This window comes from Typopeltis vanoorti, chromosome 15, assembly GCF_054136105.1.
Source record: "Typopeltis vanoorti isolate ZY-2024b chromosome 15, IOZ_Tvanoo_1.0, whole genome shotgun sequence".
In the NCBI taxonomy this organism is placed as follows: domain Eukaryota; kingdom Metazoa; phylum Arthropoda; class Arachnida; order Uropygi; family Thelyphonidae; genus Typopeltis; species Typopeltis vanoorti.
Genome location: NC_143563.1, coordinates 81361144 through 81383425, shown reverse-complemented (window position 1 = coordinate 81383425; position 22282 = coordinate 81361144). Strand labels below are relative to the sequence as shown.

At 36.8% G+C, this 22282-nt stretch overlaps 1 protein-coding gene across 2 annotated transcripts in view; it reads left to right on the top strand.

Moving 5' to 3' along the window:
- Positions 1–22282, top strand: part of LOC150098929 (glutamyl aminopeptidase-like) — a 354155-nt gene that overhangs the window by 25021 nt on the left and 306852 nt on the right. For both annotated transcript variants that reach the window (XM_090405705.1, XM_090405704.1), the window contains exon 3: positions 21320–21593. In XM_090405705.1, the coding sequence (XP_090261831.1) occupies positions 21320–21593 (274 nt within the window). The remainder of the gene's footprint in view (positions 1–21319; positions 21594–22282) is intronic.

Sequence of the window (22282 nt, the reverse complement as noted above, 5' to 3'; positions counted from 1 at the left end):
GCTCGAGTTTTTATGTCAAGCCACTTATGATTCGTTGCCCTCCCACTTGACTGCCTTCTCACATTTCTAGGAAAACCTTGGTTTGGATGTTGGGCAGGAATTCTGAACAGACTGAGGAACGAAGACCCTTATTTCAATGTGGAAAATTTTTGTCATACAGTCATCACAACAGATATCTGGATCTGAGATTCAGATATTTGTTGTGATGGCTTGGTGGTGTGACAGCTTGGTGGTGTTTTAGTGAAAAGAACATGAAGTTGTGGATAGCTGAAGGGAAAAATATTCCACAATAATGAAATGAATGAGATTATGATCCAAATTGCTAAGAGGAGAAGTCACTGCAAAAGAATACAGAGAAAGGGAACTGGTTAAGAAAATATCTGATGTGTTGGTTGAATGTAGGGGATTGTGTTCTGGTTTGTACCAGTTTGCTTTGAGTCATTACTTACAGTAAATGCTTCTTCCTCTCTTCCAGCTTGGTTGGTGGAAATGGAAAAAGGCAGCCAGTTGGGGTTGTGGACATTGAAATAATCAAGGGGAAGATGATGGAAATCAGGTTTCAAGGAAAGAGGTTAGAGTGACTTTCAGAATTGGGGAATGGTAAAGACCACAGAATGGATGATAAATTTTGCATCAAGTAAAGCTTAATCTGCAGAAAGTCAAAAATAGAAGATTCAATATTTGTCCTTCTCCTCTGGCAGGGAATGTCAGACTTCACTAAAGCATATGTACCACCCATGTGGTACAAGAAATAGTTAGCTTGGACATTTAAGGTGGCTGTTTAGGTGATGATGCATATTATTTAAGTCTGTGTTCATGTCCCAAATGTCTGTGAAGTGAATGTGTAAGAATTTTCCTGTAAGTGTTTTTTTAGATTAAAAAAATTTTTTTTTTGAGGGAGATTTCTTTTTATTTTTTATTTTAGCTGCAGTGACATTGTGCCTGTTTTAGTTTACTGTCATGTTATGTATTCCCAAGGTGAAGAGAAAAAGAGGAGGAGGAGTAACATGCAGTTGGGAGGGGGGGGACTTATAGGTATGTTGCTCAATAGAGAGCATCCAATCTCCATGCCATAACATTGTCTTTACAGTGTCCATACTACACAACCTCCATCCAGGCATAATTTGGCAGTTAGATGGCAGTGGAAATATGCACCAGTTTAAAGAATTATTTTACTCTTAAAGGCAAAGATCCAGAGTCTCCATACTGCGGAGGCCCCGAATCTCCATATAACATGTTAGTCATGCTGTATAAAGGTATTGTCACTTATGCTGCATGCTTGAAGAATGAAATGGGGGTGGGATATAGGATGGAACCCCCTACTCTGAGAGCCAAACTACATCACCTATTGATGTTCCATTGGGCAGATGAAGATCATCTACTAGATCTGGTAGGTCTAGTTAGCATTTCCTCCAAATAGGAAGGTATCTTTGACTGGGAATTCTTGTTTCAGAGCTCCATTGGTAGAAACGGATAATACCCATTCACTCCACATGGGTGAAACGGAAATACTTTATCAGGGATATTACTGCTCTGTTAATGGCCAAAAATCCCCAGCCGTAATCCATTATAAGATTAAAATGGTTCTGAAAGATCAGACTGGGTCTTTAAGATTATGGCTGAACATCTGCCATGGTCATCTTATTGTTATTGGAAATTTTAATTCTATCATGGTTAGATAAAGTGCATTCTTAATTAACTCTGTCATAGGCAGGCTTAAAATCTAAGCATATGTTGTGAGTGATTATATTAAACTTTTGTTTTATCAAGATGAAAAGTATCCTGTTCAGGCCTTGTGGAGCACCATCCAATGATCCAAATGCTGCAAAATTTTGCAGGAATACATTGTATGTCATGCAGAAGCAATCTGAGAAAAAAGTAGTTCCAAAATTCACCAGGGAGCGCTGTATGATTTACCGAATAGAGATATAATAATTTTTCTGTGTGCATAAGAAGGAGAAAAAGAACATGAGCATAAATAACACATTTTTATTCACTTCTTCTATTATGCATTCACAGGCTGTACTGTTCAGTGTGCTGCCCTTTCCAGTATGCCATACACTGCATCCTTAGCACAGTGCATTCAACAGTAGAACACAGCTGGTCAGACTAATGTTGCACATGTGCTGCATTATGTTGTCTTTCAGCACTGGCAAGTTATCAGGATGATTGCACCCTGTCTTTAATCCCCACAGTCAGAATCCACAGGGGATCAGATCAGGTGAACGAGGCAACCATGCAGTGGGAAATGCATGGCTGATCATTCTGGCTTCCCTGAAATGTTCTCAGAAAACCTCCTGTAACGGATCGACCGATGTGTTGAGGGAGCCCCATCCTGCATGAAAATGATTGAATCCATGCACAGCACTGCTGTAGCACAACAGAATTGTTTATTATTGCAATATTATAAAAATTTTTAAAGTGTCATTCAAATTTCAGTCCTGCAGCTGCAATTCCCGTGTCAGGGTTATCTTGAATGAGTAGAAATGCAGACTCTTCCATAGAATTTTCCAGATACATTTGTAATACACATCCATTTGTCTTGATACTGCACATGCAGGAACCAATGCTGTTATTCATGGCCTGCTCCACAACGGTTGTAGCAACTTCATTCACTTGTTGTGAACTGATTGGTTTGCCACCTCTGACGTCTAACTCCAATCGATTCTGTTACTTCAAAATGACTAATCATTCATTGCAGAGGACATGGATAGTGGACCTCATTGATATTTATTCATGCAATGAAATTCATGGAGTGCAACAACAGCATTGCTGTTGTTTAGGTAGTACAGCTTTATGAGCAAAGCACTTTGGGGCAAGGTTAATGCCATCACTGTGGATAGTATTGACAACCACAATGAAGAGAAAAATCGTGTATCCATTCTTTTTTGCGTGATATGCAGATTCCACATATTTGGTGTTTTCAAATATGTGTAATCTGGTGGTGAATTCTGGAACTACTTTTTTTTTTGTTTCCCTTAGATATTGCTTCCTCATGACACAATGTATTCCTGCAAAGCATTGCTGCACCCAGGGAGGGGGCCAAGGGGCCCTGGTTCCCCCCCAAAAGAAAAAGTGAAAAAGAAAAGACTAGAAAATTTTCCAAAAATCTTTTCCTAATTAAAATTCGTTTTTTTTATTTTATTTATGTTGTGTCGTGTCTTCTATTTCTATGCTACTTATGAATTAGCAGTCACATAAGGTGGGAATACCCTCTGGCTCTTGGGAATCACGGCTGTTGTGAACACAAGGCGAACGAAGTAGTGCTTGGGCGATACTTTGTTTGCCCGAGCCGGGCCATAGATCACTGGTATCATGTATTGGCGATCACTGCAGATGCTCAGTCATAGGTCGTATGCAATGCATAGTGTGTATTCTCAAATCGTCTACTCAACTTGCCCCCCTCTAAGATTAAATCATGAGTGGTCCCCCCCCCCCCCAAGATTAAATCTTGAGTACTCGGTCCCCTCCAAGATTAAATCATGAGTGCTCGTCCCCCCCTCCCAAAGATAAATCTCGAGTAATCGTCCCCCCCCTCCAAGATTAAATCCTGAGTGCGCCACTGCTACAAAGTTTTGCAGCATTTGGATCTCTGGATGGTGCTCCACAAGGCCTTAAATAGTTACTTTAATTTTGATCACTCTGTATATAGTGAAAATTTGACTTATTTCTTAAAGCTGCATTGACATGGGCATATGATATGACAGATTCTATGTCATACTGTTTCCATTTTTAGCCCAAAACATTCTTAATATTCTAGATGAATCTCTTAGCTGCAATTGGCAAAGTAATTCCTTGGTAACTGGAACACATATTTATCGATCACCCAAATTTTATTTATTCAGAGGATAGATTATGTTGCTGTATCCTGGGACATTTCCTCTTCTACCCAAACCACGAGCATTAATTCATGTAGATTTTTAAGCAGCTTTCTTAATCTACTTAAGAAGTTCTGCTTGCAGCCCATCATAACCTAGTAACTTGTTTTTATTCATTTTGAGAATCTGCTTCAGATAATTAATCTTTTGTAGGTGATTTAATTTCATTTGCTATGGTGCAGTAAAAACAGATCCTGCCATATGGGATCTATTTCCCCCTCCCCACTTTGAAAATGTGGAAGTATTCTGCCTGTCTGCTTAATATCCTTTTCTGTGTGCTACACTTCCATCATCTCCCTTGTATATAGTTCATTGTGTTTATATCGTTACATTAGCCTTCTTAATAGAATTTCCTAAGTTTATTTTGGTTTCTCAGTATTTGCATCTCTTTATATTTTCTTAATTTCCCATTCTCATTTCTTTCTTTCTTTTGGGTAAGTTCTCCCCCCCCCCATTGTCTTCTATTTCTTTCATAAAATTGTTTTATCTTAAGCTTCTTTTTTTTTTAAAAAAAGAAAAAAAGTAAGACCACAATTTCATTTCATGCATTGTTCTTGATATTCTTTCTGAATTCATTTTCATTATACATCTAAACCATGTCAGGCAAGATGTAACAAGCAAAAAAAATAATAATAATAAGAGATTTTTGATGAATCAAGATCAAACTTGGTACAGGATTATCTTATGATTCTTATTATATTGAGTGGGATTGCATACCATTTTGGAAGCTTCTTTAAATTTTCTGACAAAGCAGATATGTTTGATATATGTAATTTTTCCCCCCCCCCCAAATACTGGATGGCCCTCATTGGTTGTATTAAAAGCTAAAATTTATGTTTCTTCTCTTTTTGGACATCTTTAAAATGTTCTGATATGCTGATTTTTCTGGAATGTCCTGTTTGACCATACATAGGAAAAACAGATTCATTTGTCGAGAACAACTTACATTTCATGGACTTATTGAGCGAACGAAGGAAATAGTAATAGAACCATCATACCTTCTAGCTTGATAAGATGTTATTAATGTCTTCACAGATGTACCTAGAGAAGAAACTTTGGAGTTGCTTTGATATCTTTTTTTTTTTTCACCATAACTATTGTCTCATTCAGACAATACATAGAAATTAATTTCATTCATTTCAAGAATAGGTACAGAGAACAAAATAAGGTCTTACTGTGGGCTCCTTTTCACTATCTTCAGTTCTAACTCATTCCTAGAATTCTGTAAAAAGAAAGCTTTAGAAGGATGCCATCAAAAACCTAAAATTTGGCTATAAAATGTTGATAATATTTTCATTACCTGGCCAGGTTCAAATAGAGAATTGGAAAAAATTAAGAATTATCTTAACAGTCTGCATGTATTAAGTTTGCTCTTGAACTTGAAAGTGGCAGGGCATGACCTTTCCCTTAGTATTCTCATAGAAGTCTATGAAGAAAAAGACGTATTCAGCATATAGAAAACCCACTACCACTGACAGATTCCTCCATACTTCTTCTCACCACCACCACTATCGCTTGGAGAAGTTAGAAATAATCAACACTAAGGGACAAAGCATACATTATCTTCTTGAGCATATCTATTAAGGAAAAAAATATCTTGGATTCTCCAAAGTCATGCATAAAAGTGGCTTTCACTCCAATATACAAGATCTCCAGATTCTTACAGCCTCCAGAATATAGGTGTCAAGATTTTCTGTTTGTGTGGTATTTGTTATGTTGATCAAACAGGACTTCCAGCAAAATCCTCTGGGATGCTTGCTTCTTATTGTGATACATTTTAAAGATTTAGCTATTTACTCTGATTACCATGTTCCTGACAAATTGTATCTGTACACACATGAAACTAGACAAGAATTTTTATGTTTGATGAAGTTTTTTTAATGTAAGTTCTTGTCATGTGGTCATTATACCAGAAGTTTGAAGAATGGAGATGGCTATCATCAGCCAACATCTTCAATTCCTGGAGACTTGCCGATTAATTAGTGATTATTAGTATGGAATCGATCTCACTCTTGCTCCATTGGCTGATCTCCTGGCCAATCTTAATTGGCTAGGAGATCAGCCACTTTTGACAAGCCGTGGAAAGGTTTGGAAATGTATGTAGTTGCTGTCAACAGCTCCATGGCATTTCAGGTCTTATGTAGAGGTTTCTTTACTCTGAACATTTTATGGTCTATCCTTTGCAACTGAACTTCCAGTTTCCTCTTTTGTTATCACTACATGTCATAGAGAGCTCTCTATTCATATTTTCTCACCATTTCTCTTCTTGGGCTATCTTGCATCTCTAACCTTTCCTGGCACAAACACATTATATCCATAGCCTGCTCACTCTCCAAAAAGCTTTGTACCATCCTCCATCCAAGGCACTACTTTCACTTGCATAGATCCCAAATTTGCTTAAGCTTGTAATATTTATCTTGTATTTTGTGATATGTCAAACAAAACTTTCTTAAAAATTCTTGATCCTATCTAAATGAGGACTATCTACTTAATATACAATCTCTCTCTCACCAAGTCGCCCTAATCATTTCTCCTAGGTATTATATTTCTGTCTTTTCTATAGGTACGAGGGATGTCCAGAAAGTAAGTTCTGTTTTTAAATATTTTCACTGCAGCACTGTGATCACAATGGTGCGCATGAATGCTGAGTTTGTTGATTCGGTAGCAAGGTGTTGGTGCCATTTTTAGACATTCTCTCAGTGCGTACGCTTCTTGGTGTGTGTTTATAATGTCTAAGAAAATCGAATTGCCCACCGCATGTAAAATCTAATCGCTCGCCGCATGTGAAATTAGGTCACTTATCTATTTCTTGAATGCGAGGAACGTTAAAGCAGCTGAAATTCATCTGCAAATTATTGAGGTTTATGGAGAACATGCAATGAGTTATTCAATGGTACGAAGATGGGTAAGACTTGAATGAAGTCAGGACAGGCGTGCACAATGATGAACGGAACAGGTGACCATCTTTAGCGACTGACAATCTCTCTCTCACCAAGTCTCCCTAATCATTTCTCCTAGGTATTATATTTCTGTCTTTTCTATAGGTACGAGGGATGTCCAGAAAGTAAGTTCTGTTTTTAAATATTTTCACTGCAGCACTGTGATCACAATGGTGCGCATGCATGCTGAGTTTGTTGATTCGGTAACAAGGCGTTGGTGCCATTTTTAGACATTCTCTCAATGCGTACGCTTCTTGGTGTGTGTTTATAATGTCTAAGAAAATCGAATTGCCCACCGCATGTAAAATCTAATCGGAACAGGCGACCATCTTTAGCGACTGACAATTTGGTGCATTCAGTTGAAGAGAAGATTCGACAGAATAGGGAATTCACTATGGCGCCACTCTTGCTGCAATTTCCACACACGGCCGGCATAACACAGCAACTTCTCGCCACCTTCTGCTGGGAACAATTCCATCATTCCCCCATATAGTCCTGACTTCACGCTAAGTGACTTTCACCTGTTCAAACATCTGAAAATCTTTCCTTGGTGGCTGGCAGTTTCAAGACAACGACAAGGTCAAAGAAGCAGTCAACACGTGTTTTGCATCACAGGCAACGACGACGAAGGTATACAACTCTTAGTGCCCCATTATGATAAGTGCCTGAACAATGATGGAAATTATGTAGAAAAGTAGTGAAAGATGTCTACTTTAATTTCCAATAAAGTTTTTTTGTAAGTATATTTTTGTTTCTCTCTTGCAGCCCATCGGAACTTACTTTCTGGACATCCCTCATATTTTCATGGGTGCTGCTCCATCGAACTGGTTATCATTATTTCTCTGCTTTCCCGTAATTTTTTGTTCCAAAAACATCAAATGGCATCACCAAATTCTTTCTTTCTCCCTAATCACTTACTGACACATGGTACTGTTTTGTTATAGATTTTGAACATTTCATGTAGAATTAATATTTGAAATTCATACAGGAAACATTTCAAAATTTCTGCACATTTCTCTGAGGAAAAGTGTAGTGTGCTCTTTTCTGTTTTTCTTGTGTTGTTAGGTAATATATATCTTTAAAATGGAGGAAGTATCTGACTTAGGCTGAATCTCTTGCATTTTGCATGATTTGCATGACAATGCAAGGCCAATGCATTACTTGCAAAATGTATGAATGGAAGTGTTCCTCACCCCCACAGTTCTGACATGAGCCTCCAGACTTCAATCTCTTCTCTAAGGTGAAAGAACTACTCCATGAGAAATATTTCACTACAATAAGTGTTGCGGGAATTTCTACTGAAGTTATCAATTAAATCAACAAATAAAATTTGCTGATATTAATACAATGCTTACCTAAATGTGAGGTAGCAGTGATAAGAGGTGTACAGATATTATGATAGTACTACATGAAAGGGTTACATCTTTACCAACTTCCTGTTTGACAGTCTTTTTCCAAATCCATTCTCTATCAAGACTCCAATATTATCAGATCTTATGTTTGTTTTATAAGGCACTTTTTACTGTATCATTTCCACCTAGATCTTAATCTACCTCTGGTTTTTTTTTTTCCTGCCACTCAGGCAAAAAAGTTTGTATTTCTTCTGTAGTTATAAAGATTTTAGGGAAATTGGTGAGATATCATATTCAGCATTGGGCAGACAAGGATAATGTTATTGAGGAGTAGCAAGGATTTGAAGGGATACGCTTGTTTTAATCTGATTTCCTTTCATAATCAATTGATGAGAGAAAGGCATATACTGCTATTTTTTTATTTTATTTATTTATTTATTTTACAAAGGCATTTGATAGGGTTCCACATGGTAAGCTAATATTTAATTTACAGCACATGGCTTTAGATATCAGGTTATTGAATTGAATTGGCTGTGTGATAGATTTCAAAGAAGTGTGTATGGGAGAATGTATTGATGCGGAAAGTTATAATGGGGGGGGGGTTCTATAGGGCTTAGTACTGGAACCTGTATTGTTAATCTTTATAACAATGACATCAGTGGCATTATCCTTGAATTGAAGCGGGGTTATTCATTTGTTTGAAGATGATGTGATGCTGGGAAAGGGTCATTAGTAATAACAGTGCCAATGTGATAGCCCTTCAGGAGAATTTGAATAAGCTGGAGAGATGGGCAAATGAATGGAGGCAGCTTAATGAAGGCAGCTAAATGTAAGGTCTTGAAGTTTGGAATTCATCAATGGGAGGCTACATACTCTGTTGGAGGAACTGTGCTAGAGGAGGTAAGGGATCTGTGGTGGTGGTGGTGGGGAAGATGATGATTGATAGAAACTTGAAGTTTAGGGAATCTTTTCCTAAATTGTTTCCATAGTTTTTATGAATTTTAGGGTCCATATTGCAAAGGTTTCGAAGGTACTGAGGAGGACAATGACCAGCAGAGATACAAGTGGTGATTCCATTGTATAAAGCCATGATCAGACCACACCTGGATTATTGTGCTCAGATTTAGTCACCAGTAATTGAAGGGTATAAATTAACCTTGTAGAGGGCACAGAGGCAGATAATAAAAATGATATCCAAACTGTATAATGTTAGCTATGAGGATAGACTGCAGAGTTTGGCAGATAGAAGCAGGAGAAGCGATGTGATTGAGACATTTAAAATGTTAAGAGTTAGTTACAGGATTGATACCTCACAAATTAACATGATAACACAAGGAAAAGAGTGAATAATATATTTAATAGCCATATATTTCAACCTGAAAAATTGCAGACCATCATCAATGACATCAGGCAGCTGAATACAAAGTAGAACTCGAACAGTAGATTATTCGTGTTCTACTTTGTATTCCACTCCCGATGATGATTTGTAATTTTCAGGTTGAAATATATGGCTATTAAATATATTATAATATCACTCTTTTCTTTGTGTTACCGTGTTAATTTGTGAAACCTTGTGGAACAAATATTGCTGAAACAACAGTGTTGATACTGGGGAGTTCTTTCATATGGTTGAACAAAGGGAAAGAGTGAGAACAAGGGCCATCCTTAGAAGTTATGAATGAAAGTGGTGAGCAAGAGAGTGAGGAGTCACTTTTTGTTGCACATAGGGTGGTTGGACGATGGAATGCCTTGCCTGATAGGGTAGTGAGAACACGAATGTGAATGAGTTTAAGGAGTGATGTGATAGGTTTCGTGTTGTCTAAAATGAGCTTCCCATGCTGAGTCTGTGGTTCCATGGAAGTCCCGAATAATAATGATATCATCTACTCCAGCTGTCTTTCACATTTCAGGTTTTTGATGGCTTTTCTATCTCAAGTATTGATATGTACTCCTGACTGCAGGCCCCTTGAATATTTTCTACCACCATGCTGTCACTGCTCGTTTCATTTAGCAATCTTTTAGAGTAATTGCTCCAAGCAGAAGTAAATTATACTTGAGAAGAAATTATGTTCTTGTGTAATCCTTTATTCAGAGTTATGCAAAGAAAGAAAGTTGTGCATGTGAAGCATCTTCATGACTTGGCTATCTATAAATAGTGGCTGATGACTTCATATCAGTTGCCTCAGTAACCTATAATGCAAAGTATGCTACTTTTCAAACATACATAATGCTATACGTTAAGAGATGATTGCTAACCGGACCAGTTTTGACCTTTATTGAGGTCGTGTAAAAGTGTGGAAGCAATCTGCATGATTAATTTTTATCTCCCTGAGTGATCTGAAAATAACACTATTAAACACATCGCTCCTGACTCAAGTTATTCCAAGACAGAAAACTGAAATTCATCAACAGATCCACTCATTGTCAGTCAGCAACATGCAGAAGTCATATATATTTCTCATATATATTAAGTCATATATATATAGTCATATATATTAAGTCTATCACCTTATTATTAAAATGCTCTGGCTCAGAGATAGTTGTAGAAAGCTGTTTGACTTGGTTACGAAGTAAATTAAACTTGCGAAGAAATTATTTTCTTGCTTAATCCTTGATCTGAGTGTAAGCAAACAAAGTTTGTGCAAAGTATCTTCGTACCTAGGCTATTTTTATATAGAGGCTTTTAATTTCACATTGTCTTAGTATCCCATAATGCAAAGCACACTTTCTTTCAGACATTCACTGTGCATTAAGAGGGTCACTGCCCAGATACTAAGACAGTTGACTTGAAGTCAAGTCATCATCCTCTATATACAAGTAGCTTAGGCATGAAGATATTTCATGTGCAAACTTTATTTTTTATATTGATCTCATACAGATAAGGTCTGAGATTGAAGTTTTTTTTTTAGTGTTGCAGGTTGTAGTTTGGAAATATTTCATGAGGAGGTTGTCCCAGAGGACAGAATAAAAGAATAGAAGCAGGTATGGTGTATTTGCAGTTACACAGTGAAGGGATACCAGGAAGCTGCTTCTCTTGCATTAGCAGGTGCAACAGAAAGTGGAGAAAGCTGTTGCCAATTCACTGTACCAGCAGTGACCATGGAAGTACCTGTAGAAAAGAAAGGTACTTCCATGGAAGTACCTGTAGAATAGACGTAGTGTTGAAACATTGCACCTGTGAGCTAGAGGTTGAAGTGAATCTGTAAGAGAGGGATCATCTATGAACCAGTCGTTCGCCTCTGAATGGTGTCAAAGATTTTAAGGTGAGTTTTAGGCACATTACCCCAAACACAGGCAGATTTGAGATTTATATATAGTTAAGAGTTGGTTGGGTTCTTGAAATAGGTTCTTGAACAAAAAAGAATGCCAAGTTTCTTGGATGCTGAGGAGGCTACCGATGTGATGTGTTTATTCCAGGAAAGACTGGAGGCAAACATTAGTCCAAACAAAGAGATCTGATCTTTTCTGGTGATTTGTGTGCTACTGAGGGTAAGGATAGGTGAGCTGGAATCTCTTTTTTTGTTATTATTATTACCTGACATCTCCAGGGAGTCCAAAGACTCATCGAGGGAAGGCACCTACTCTACACCTGTGTCTTCACCACTCATTCCACCAATTACAACGAACCGCAACTACCATCATCATCTACATCAATGCCATCTACTGCCCACCGTCCTTCTATGTGAGAAAAGGCAAGACTGTGTTTTGGTGGCATTGAACATGACAAGGTTGTCCTTGCCCCATTAAAGGATAGTATGTAAATTAATGTTTAAAGCATTAGTGGTTGACAATTTTTATAGCCTGGGTTGTCAGAGTACCACATGGTTTGTCAAATGAGTAGGATGTGTGGAGAGTGCTGTCATCTGCAAAGCTGTGGATAGTATTACTGGTTATTATGAATAGGTCATTTATGCACAAGAGAAAAAGAGTAGGTCATAGGAGAGAGAGAGCCTTGAGACATCCAGCATTGATGGAGCTTGAAGAGAAGGAGCCATCTACCATGACTCATAGAGAAAAACCAGGGAGAAAGCTGGCCACCCAATTACAAAGGGTGACAGGGAGACCAAAGGATAGCAATTTGTTTAGTAGGTCTCAATGCCATATATTTGTCAAGGGCAAGAGCACAAGTTTCTCCAAACCTTTCCATGGTATGTGTCCAGTAGTGGGTAATGTAAGTTAAGAGGTTAGCTGTGATTCTTGAATTTCAGAATCCGTACTGGTGGTCACTGATTAATTGGTGGATCTCTAGGTAGCGGAGGAGTTAGCTATTGATGACTTTCTCCATTATTTTGGAAAGAACAGAAGTGATGGCAGTTGGTCAGTAGTTGATGGTAGATTTCTATCATCCTTTCTTTGGAATAGAATGGATATAGAATTGTTTCCATGCATTAGTATAAGTACTAGATATGTTTAATAAATTATAGAGAGGATGCAGGATGGGTGTTAGCTCTGGAGCACAATGTTTGAGAAGAGTTGGAGAGATGACCAGAAGACTTTTTGGCATCTAAGTTATTTAGAAGTTTTCTGATGTATTTTTTGTCAAAAAAATAGGAGGCATACTGTACTTGGATTCCAGTATGGTAGGAGGTGATTTCACTTGGTCATCTATGCAGGAGTTAAAGGAAAAGAGTGATGCCAGGAGGTCAGCTTTATCTTTGGGTGAAGTAACAGTGGTACCATCAGGATGAAAGAGAGGTGGAAGTGTAGGAGAGCAGAAGTTGTGTCCAATGGCCTTAGCAAGGAACCAGAAGGCATGGCGATAGGACGAAAATGCTGCAACCAGTGGCAGTACTGCTGCATCCGGGAGGTAACATGGTTACTTTGTCTACCATACAATTGTTTTGTGCTTCTTATGCCGGTCTGTTAGTATTTGTGAAAGTTAAAGCGAGTATCTATTGTGAGTGGTGATATTTCATCCAGATTTTATCATGCCGAAAAGAAAGTGTAATTTTGCTTGGGATTTAAAAGAAGAATATCCCTTCTTGAAGGATGACGAAACAACAAATGGGTTGCAATGTATTGTGTGTCGTTCAGTTTTTTCAATTGAACATGAAGGCCATTCTGATATAAAACAGCATTTGACGAAGCAAAAACACAAATTGGCAGCTGCTGCTCGCAGTTCAAGTCAAGATATTACATCATTTTCCATGAAAAATTCAAAGGGGAATTAACTGATGAAAGTAAATGCCTTGCAGCTCAAGAAGGTTTGTTTGGGTTTCATGCAGCAAAACATAACCTTTCTTTGAGGTCATTGGACTGCACCTCTGCAATAGTGAGAAATTTATTTCCAAAGAAATTTACATGTGGGCGAACAAAGTGCCAATCAATTTTAGTACATACTGCCAGTTGTTGCGTTTGTTATGGCAATCCCAGAACAAACGCAGCTGTAGAGAAAATTTTTCCTCTGATGAGGCCTTTGTGGTCTGATGAAAAGAACCGCTTCAACACCAAGACTGAAAGCAATAATTGTGATCAAGACACACTTTGACATTTCGTGTATTGACTTTTATGAGTGCATCTTGAAAGAACCAACACTTTTGGAAGAAATAATGTCTTTATGTAAATATAATAATAATGATAATGCTGATACTCCATAATTATAATTCACACTTCAGTCCTGTGTTCTGTAATTATATGTTATTTCATTTTTATGTAGAGTGTACCACAAGTGTCCCGTTTTTGTCCCTTTTTTTAATTGCTGAAAAATTCAAAATGTCCCTTTTTTGTTTCGAAAATCTGGTCACCCTACACCAGAGATCAGGCTAGATAGAAGATTACTAAGCAGCTTAGATTCATTTTACCTTTGTAAAGTGCAGTAGCATGTAGGGTGTTTCTTATACGTATGCATTTTTCTAATGATGACCTCAATACAGAGGTCGAAACGTCAAATGTTACTGTCCTAATATTAAGTAAAGTAATTATTTTAACACCTTTGTTGTGTCTCTCTCTCTCCCTAAATTCTTAACCATGAATGCTGACCACCATGTAACCTTAAAAGAAAGGAAAAAATTTTTTTTCTTCTTCATCTACTGGGTAGTTTGCTTTTTACATCTCTCTCTCTCTCTCTCTCTCTCTGATCTTAAGTATTTTAATGATAAAGTAATATACATTTTTACTACTTATATATGAGAAATATGACTTCTGAATAAATTTAACCTTTTTGTATCTTCCTGGGTCTGGTTCCCACTGATGACATTTTGGAATTGCAGTAAGATAAATGCTTAAGGGTTTTTTCCTTTGTTTTCTTACATATTTTAATTTTATTTTGCTGGTGGTAGGGAGTCCCCCCCCCCCACACAGTAGTAACTTAGCTACAGTATTTACCAGTGGTGTAGAATCATTTCTCTATCTCACAGGATTATTTAATTTTCAGTCTTACAACTAAAAGGTTTCTCTTATAATTGAATGCAGTTTCTAGTTGTTGTTTTTTTTACCATGAGATAATGGTACCAATTCCCCCAAGGGTGCAAACTCTAGGAATTGAAATTCCAGGATGTGAGGAGGTAAGATAAGTAAAATTTTAAGAGATATGAGGGACTAGCAGGATTTTATCTTTCACACTACAGAGAGGAGAGGAGAGAAATTTTTAGTTGTTAAAGATGTGGTAAGTAGGATTAAACTATTTACAGGGTTTAATGTTTTCCATAATGGTACGAAGACAGGCTAGAACAGTAAAAATTAAGAGATTTCCAATATTTCTATATATTCCAAGGAATATATTGAACACTAATGAGATCCTTATATAAACATTCTCCAAATGAGGAAAACCAGAAATATATATAATGATAACTCAAGTGAAGATCTCAACTGGTTTTCTGGTGAGGTCTCCTTCACAATGGACATGAAGACAACTATACCAAATTTTGCCAACAGTAGTACAACTTGAATTTATTATTATTATTATTGCATGGATACCTCTATGGAATCCTAAGACTCATTGCAGGATTAATAGGCCCAAACTATCAACACAGTACCTATCTCTATCTAAGCACTCACAACTGACTCAGGCAACCTATTCCATTCATTCACCAGTCTCCAAATGAAAAATCAAGTCTTCACACCCTTGCTAACCACACTTCTACCTGATTTCCAGGGATGACATGTTCCCTCCCCCTCTAGCCAAGTGCTGAAACATTTCCCCTGCATCAATTCTATAAAACCTTTTAAATAACTTAAATGTTTTTATTATACCTCCCCCCCCTTTTTTTTTGCCTATCATCCAATTTTTTTTATCCACAAATCCTCAGTCTATTCTCATAGGGATTATTCCACTGACCACTCACCATCTTGGTCACTTGCCTCTGGATTCCCTCCACCATTTGTTCCTCCCCAAGATATCAAGGTGACAAGACCTCAGCACAGTAATTCAGAAGTGGTCATATCAATGCTTTATAAAGCGGGATGATAATTTATCTCTGCTTGTTAGGGGGTATACTTCATTAACCGAGCGATTCTGTGCTACCCTGGCTACTTTAACAATATGTCTTTTAAGCTTCAACTCTCTATCTACTACTACTATCCCAAATCCCTGACTCAGTTTTGTTAGTTTTTGGGAGTACATTTTCCTCAATGTGGTACACAGCTTGTAATCTTTGCATCCCAAAATGCATAATGTTACACTTTTCCATGTTAAATTTGACATCCATTATGTTTTGCCTATATGTACTGTCAGCCTATTTCAATCATTCTGCAAGCTCTTTGCATCACTTAACTATTACTCTACTCAACTTTGCATCATCAGCGAGCAACCGAATATCTCCATTTATATTATTTCCTATATCGTTTAAGTACAAATTAAAGAGCTGTGGTCCAAGTACAGAGCCCTGCAGCACACCACTAGTCACTTTCCCTCTCCTGGATTCTGCTTCTCCATATACTACTTTTTTTGGTATCTGCATCAGCCAGCCTTTTATCCATATCACCAGCTTCCTTTCCATCTCCATATGTTGCAGTTTACATAACAGAATTCTATGTGATATCCTTACAAAAACATTTGCAAAATCCATCAGTATCATCGTGTAGCCATTCCCATTATCCAACTCAGTTGTCATTCTATAGTAAAAAGTTAGTAGATTACTGAGGCATGACTGACCCTTCACAAAGCCATGCTGCCCTTCATAGTGTATCATATTCTTATCCACCCATTCCTGAATTCTCTTTATGACCAACTTTTTCAGTACTTTTACCAGATACTGATTGGTCTATAATTTGCTACCACAGACTTAGATCTGACTTTATACAAAGGAATTATTTTCCTTCTTCCACTTTCTTGGGAACCAAGAGTTTAAAGTTTAGTCAAAGACATCACCAGTTCTCCTGCATATTCTCATAAAATGCAAGCTGATATCCCATCCAATCCCACAGCTGTATTTGCATTCAAATTCTGCAATATCCTAAGTACCTCGAATTCATTAACCTCTGTTCTCACATCAGCCCCTGTCACCTCTGCCATAATAGTATCTTCACTTGGATGATATACCCTTGCAAAATGATCACTCACTAACTCAATAGTTTTGTCTGCTTCTTCATCTGCTTGGCTAACTTCTCTTAATCCGATTTTGCCTTCCTTACTATGCTGGTCACCTTTCTCCTTATATACTCTTAGCAGCATTTTCTTTGTTGCAGCTCATGCTTAATCATACTATTCATTTATCTAACTCCTACCTGATTTACCCTCCTGACCTGCCAATGTTATCCATTATCATTGGTATCCAATGATATTGCTTCCTTCAGATGCTCTTTGACTATTCCCCCCCCCCATGCACTAAACATCTTTCCCTTGCAGGTTTTCATGCTGCCATGGTACTGCTTCAAGCTGCCTCCTAAGTGTATCATAATTGTCTGCCTTGTAGTTTCATGTATTATCTTCTTAACTTGGAATTCCACATGTTTTACTACTTCCCAAGTCAAGACCACATGATCAGTTTCCACAATCAGAGGCACTGCAGTCTCCAAGTTATGGCAAACTATTCTAGGATGCAGGGACAGTTCTTGCATTGTGGTTGATACAATCACTTGGGTGGCAACTGTCCCAAAGTTTATCTTTTTTTTAACTGTATGGAGATCAGACATATTGCTAATCATTGTCTCAGACCCTGTCAGAAATGCAAATGTTCTGAAAATCATATTATTATTTGTCTTTTTTGAAGTTTGCTGGAAAAGTAGGACCATGGTAGAGTCAATTAGAAGAGGATATATTATATGTTGGAGAGGAATAAGGAAGAGTTCCCTTGTTTAGATATTAGAGATTTTCTCTATAAAGATTTTTTTTTATTACTCCAAGTGTTTATTATTATTTACACAAGGGTTCAATTCCGATTTGTATAATGATTTTTAACAGTTTCTTTTAGAATCGGGGAAAATCACTGACCCAAGACTAAATACAAAGAATATGTACATTTAATAAAACTAAAAAATATATACACTTTAAATAAAATTACTAACTACAAATTACTGGATCCAAGGCCTTCTAAAATAAATCTACACTTTAGAGAGATTTTCTTATCCAAAAATAATAATAATCACCTATTCTCTGACTTATTCTATTACTGGATTGTTTAACATATACTTAATTTAACATATATTTAACCAGAATAAATACCTTGTTTTCACAACAACAAAAATGTTCTTAGTCAGTTTCCTTGTTAGGGCCTTATCCAAAAATATAAAATTCTCTTGAAAAAAAGAGAGCAAAAGGCATCACTTCGGTAATGCAAAATTATTCAAATTAAGTGGATATTGAATCCAAGATTATTATTTCAAAGCTGAATAGAGAAACTACAAGAGTTTCGTGCCGAATATAGAAACTATAAAAGTTTTGGCGGACCAAGTGTAAGCAAACCTTTCATGACAGGGGCAACTTGTAGTAAAGGTGGAATAAGCTCTGATCACTATCCTTAGTATTTTCCATAATGTAAAACACATCTCCTAGCAGACATGTATGATGCTTGCATCTGGGTCTGGCTCCCACTGACGAGACCTCAACAAAGGTCGAAACCAGTCTGGGTATGACCCCCCCCTCATAATGTATGACATCATACATGTCTACCAGGAGATGTGTTTTAAATTATGGGAAATACTAAAGATAGTGACCAGAACTTATTCCACCTTTACTACAAGTTGCCCCTGTCATGATGGTTTGCTTATGCTTGGATCCACCGAAACTCTATTCAGTTTCTCTATTATAAGAGTCTCTATTATAAGTTTCTCTATTCAGCTTTGAAATAATGTTGGATTCAATATCCACTTAATTTGAATAATTTTGAATCGCCGAAGTGAAGCCTTTTGGCTCTCTTTTTTTCATTAATTCTTGGTGCCTTTTGTGATGTGACACCTTTTTTGGCAATTCATATGGTAAAGTATAAGTTGCATCACTTCAACCTGAGTATTTACATATGGGTCTGGCTCCCACTGACGAGACCTCAACAAAGGTTGAAACTGGTTGGAAGCTTGAATGATGAATGGCAATGTTGTAGCCCATGAAGTTTTAACTGTGGCTTGGATGTTGCTGTCACCCAGGTCCTGGGTGGGAGGGTAATGAATGGCAATGCTGTAGCCCGTGAAGTTAACTGAGGCACTGTTGTTACCCTTCGAATGAGATATGATCAAATGAGCGGCTCTGCTCAGTGGTGGGGTGAGCCTGCCACGGTGTAGAGCCAACTGGTTCTGAGAGTTCTTCTCAGTGGCAGGGTGAGCCTGTAACTGAGGGGAACAGCACTGAGTTTTTGGTGTTTGACCTGTACTTGAACATTCAACAAAGGTCGAAACCGGTCTGGGTAGTGAACCCCCCCACCCCATAATGTATGAAATCATACATGTCCGCTAGGAGATATGTTTTACATTATGGAAAATACTAAGGATAGTGATCAGAGCTTATTCCACCTTTACTACAGGTTGCCCCTGTCATGAAAGGTTTGTAGAATATAGAAACTTTTATAGTTTCTATATTAGGCACGAAACTCTTGTAGTTTCTTTATTCAGCTTTGAAATAATGTTGGATTCAATATCCACTTAATTTGAATAAAATTCTCTTCTTCTTTTGCATAGGATCCTTTCTTATCACCCTTACATAGCACACAATATTATTCCTCCTGTCTCACTGAAGTATAAATATTTCTTACCTCGTGCAGTTCTATTTGATGCACAGTTTATTGTACCAGAGAAAAAAGTTTCTTCTACTTCAAAAACAACATATCTGAGTTGAGCTAATTCCGTCGCCCTTTTCAGTAGAAATAATAAATATATCCAGCATCCTTAAGACAGATGAAAGTTTCCAATTAGCATTTCCTTGAACATTCAATTAGAACATTCTGCAATATCTTCTTTTATTTACTAAATACTTGTTGACAGTCTCAAGTTCCTCAACTCCTATTAATAGAAGATTCCTTTTTAGAATCTTCTATTAATATTCTTCCAGCTGTCATGTAAAAACGAAAAAACTTTCTAACAACAAAATTTCTGTGGTCTGCGTTCTTTAACTTCCATTAGCTCTCTCCCTCTTGTTTTCCTCATTATTTCGATACCAAATGCTCTCTCTCTCAGCTGTCAATCACACATCAAACTCCTCAGTGAACACGTGCATGTTATGTAAATAGGAAGACTGACATGTCTCCATTAGCACAAACAGGATGTCTTCACAAACCACAATAAATATCTCAACACTTCACAATTTTAAATTACAATAAAAATAAAACCAAAATTATTACAAATTATGAGATTCTAGTAAGTACATCAATTTCAAATGGTTTACATTTCATTTTGACAATAATAATAATATCAGTAACAGGCACATACCAAAACTAAAAATATACTAACATAAACATCTGTAAAAATATTCATAATTTTAAATTATGATTATTTTTACATCATGATCTTCCAATTCAGTCTAGTAAAAAAGGCACTTCAAACAAACTATATTTAGTAAAATTACAAAAAAGTTCCTTTATTTATAGCTTGTTTTCTAAGTGTTCTATGTCCATATTGGCTAAATTGAGAGAAAGTGGGGGCACCCATAGCTGTCTCATTTTCTTCTTCTTTCTTATCCTTTATATGGCAAGGTGAATTCCCTATGAAGAACATTTTCTTAAGCATTTCATTTCAAATGCTGTGATTGTTTTTGTATTTTTTTTTAATTGTGTCCAGGAAGATTTGAATTGACTTTTGACTTGGACAAATGGTAGGGTTGTAATTTTTTAACATTAATTAGTGCAAGGTGTGGCATTTTGGAGAACAAAAATATAAGGCAGTGGATGAGATTTGGGAGTGATGGTTGATGGGAGACTGAAGTTTAGAGGCCATATTGCAAGCATTGCTAAGACTGCACATTATATTGCTGCTATGATAGGAAGTATACTAACATGTAGAGATAAGGAAGCAGGTGTGCTACTGTATAAAGCACTGATCACACCCCACTTGGACTGTTGTGTTCAGATTTTATAACCTGGTTTTCATTATGATGTGAAAACATTGCAATAAAATTGGAGAGGATCCAGAGATGAATGACTAAGACTGTGTCATTACTCTGGGGAGAGAGGTTATAGGAATGTGGATTACAGAGTTTGGTAGATAGGACGAAAAGAGATGATATGATAGAGACATTTGAGTTAGTGAGGAGATTTTATTGGATTAATCCAGAGAGGATTATAAAAAGAGTAGAAGGTGAGAGAGGAACAACCAGAAACCAACCCTGGAAGTTGTGTAAGGGGGTGTGAGGAGTAGATTTTTTACTTGGAGAATTGTGAGTGAATGGGGAACGCATTACCTGAATATGATGTTAATGCTGGGAGTATTAAGGATTTTAAGTTCAGTATGATAAACATGTTGCCAGTTGAATGAAACTTTCACAATGAGTCTGCTGACCCCATGGAGGGTATGATAATAATAATACAACAGTAATTATGAATTCTCATGTATATTTAGTGGCAATAACTAAGTAATTTTTTATAATTTCTTCTGGTTTATATTTATAAATAACAATAATTAATTATTCAATAATAATTATTATTGAATATGAATGATAATAGGCTGTGTAAGTAATGGTTAATTGTTGAGATGCCTGGGTATTATAACATTGCAGTTTTGTTATTTTTATAGGCATATTTTTCTGTTATAGCAAATAATTTATTAAGCTTTAAATATTTTATGATTATAGGTTTCTAGCTACAACACATTTTGAACCTACAGCAGCAAGGTCTGCATTTCCATGCTTTGATGAACCTGCTTTAAAGGCTTCATTTCAGCTAAATATGGTACATGACAAAAATCACAGTGCATATTTCAACTCTGAGGTATACCAGTCTAAATCATATGATAATGATTTGGTTTTGGACGTCTTCCACTCCACAGTTAATATGAGTACTTATCTAGTTGCTTTTGTAGTCTGTGATTTTCAAGAGTTTCCAAAAAGTAATGCTGATGGCATTAGTGTAAGTAATTATCCAGTCAAAATTATTTCAAAATATTTCAGTTATTGGTAATTTTGGTAAATAGGTAAGTGAATGATATATAATATGCAAATAAATTTGAATTGGTACTCTCTGTTCTGTTTTTTAGTTGTATGATGTTATATATGCAAATGTAATCTTTGTTTTATATGTTCATTGGGTTACATAACTATTGGCCTTTCAGTCCTCTGAGTAGGAGATAATTTTGATGTGTTTAGTGTTTCTCCTTTAATTTAGGGTCTTATAGAATACCATTCCCCCCCCCCCCCCAACAGCAACCACAGAGACATTAAGCCCAAGCATGTTCATATACATACATGCACTTCAACTTAAAACCCACAGTCCACTGGTTGCTCTCCAACCAGTGGACTTGGGTTTGAATCCTGCCATGAATATTGACATTTTCAATCATAGTTAGATGAATTTTATCATCCAGTATGAGAGGCCTGAAGTGGCTTGAAAAATTGAAATAGTAAGCAAGTACTGCTTAGTTTTGAGCAAAAAAATTTAATATGATATTGAAAAGTCTGTAAGTTATCAAAAGAATCATAGACTCAGATACACAAATATGATTCAATAAAAAATGAAAGAGTTTAAAAATAAGAACTAAACCTTAGACATTCATTGGCAGACCCTGAAGAAAACATTTGTTCAGCCAGGCAAGCTTGGGA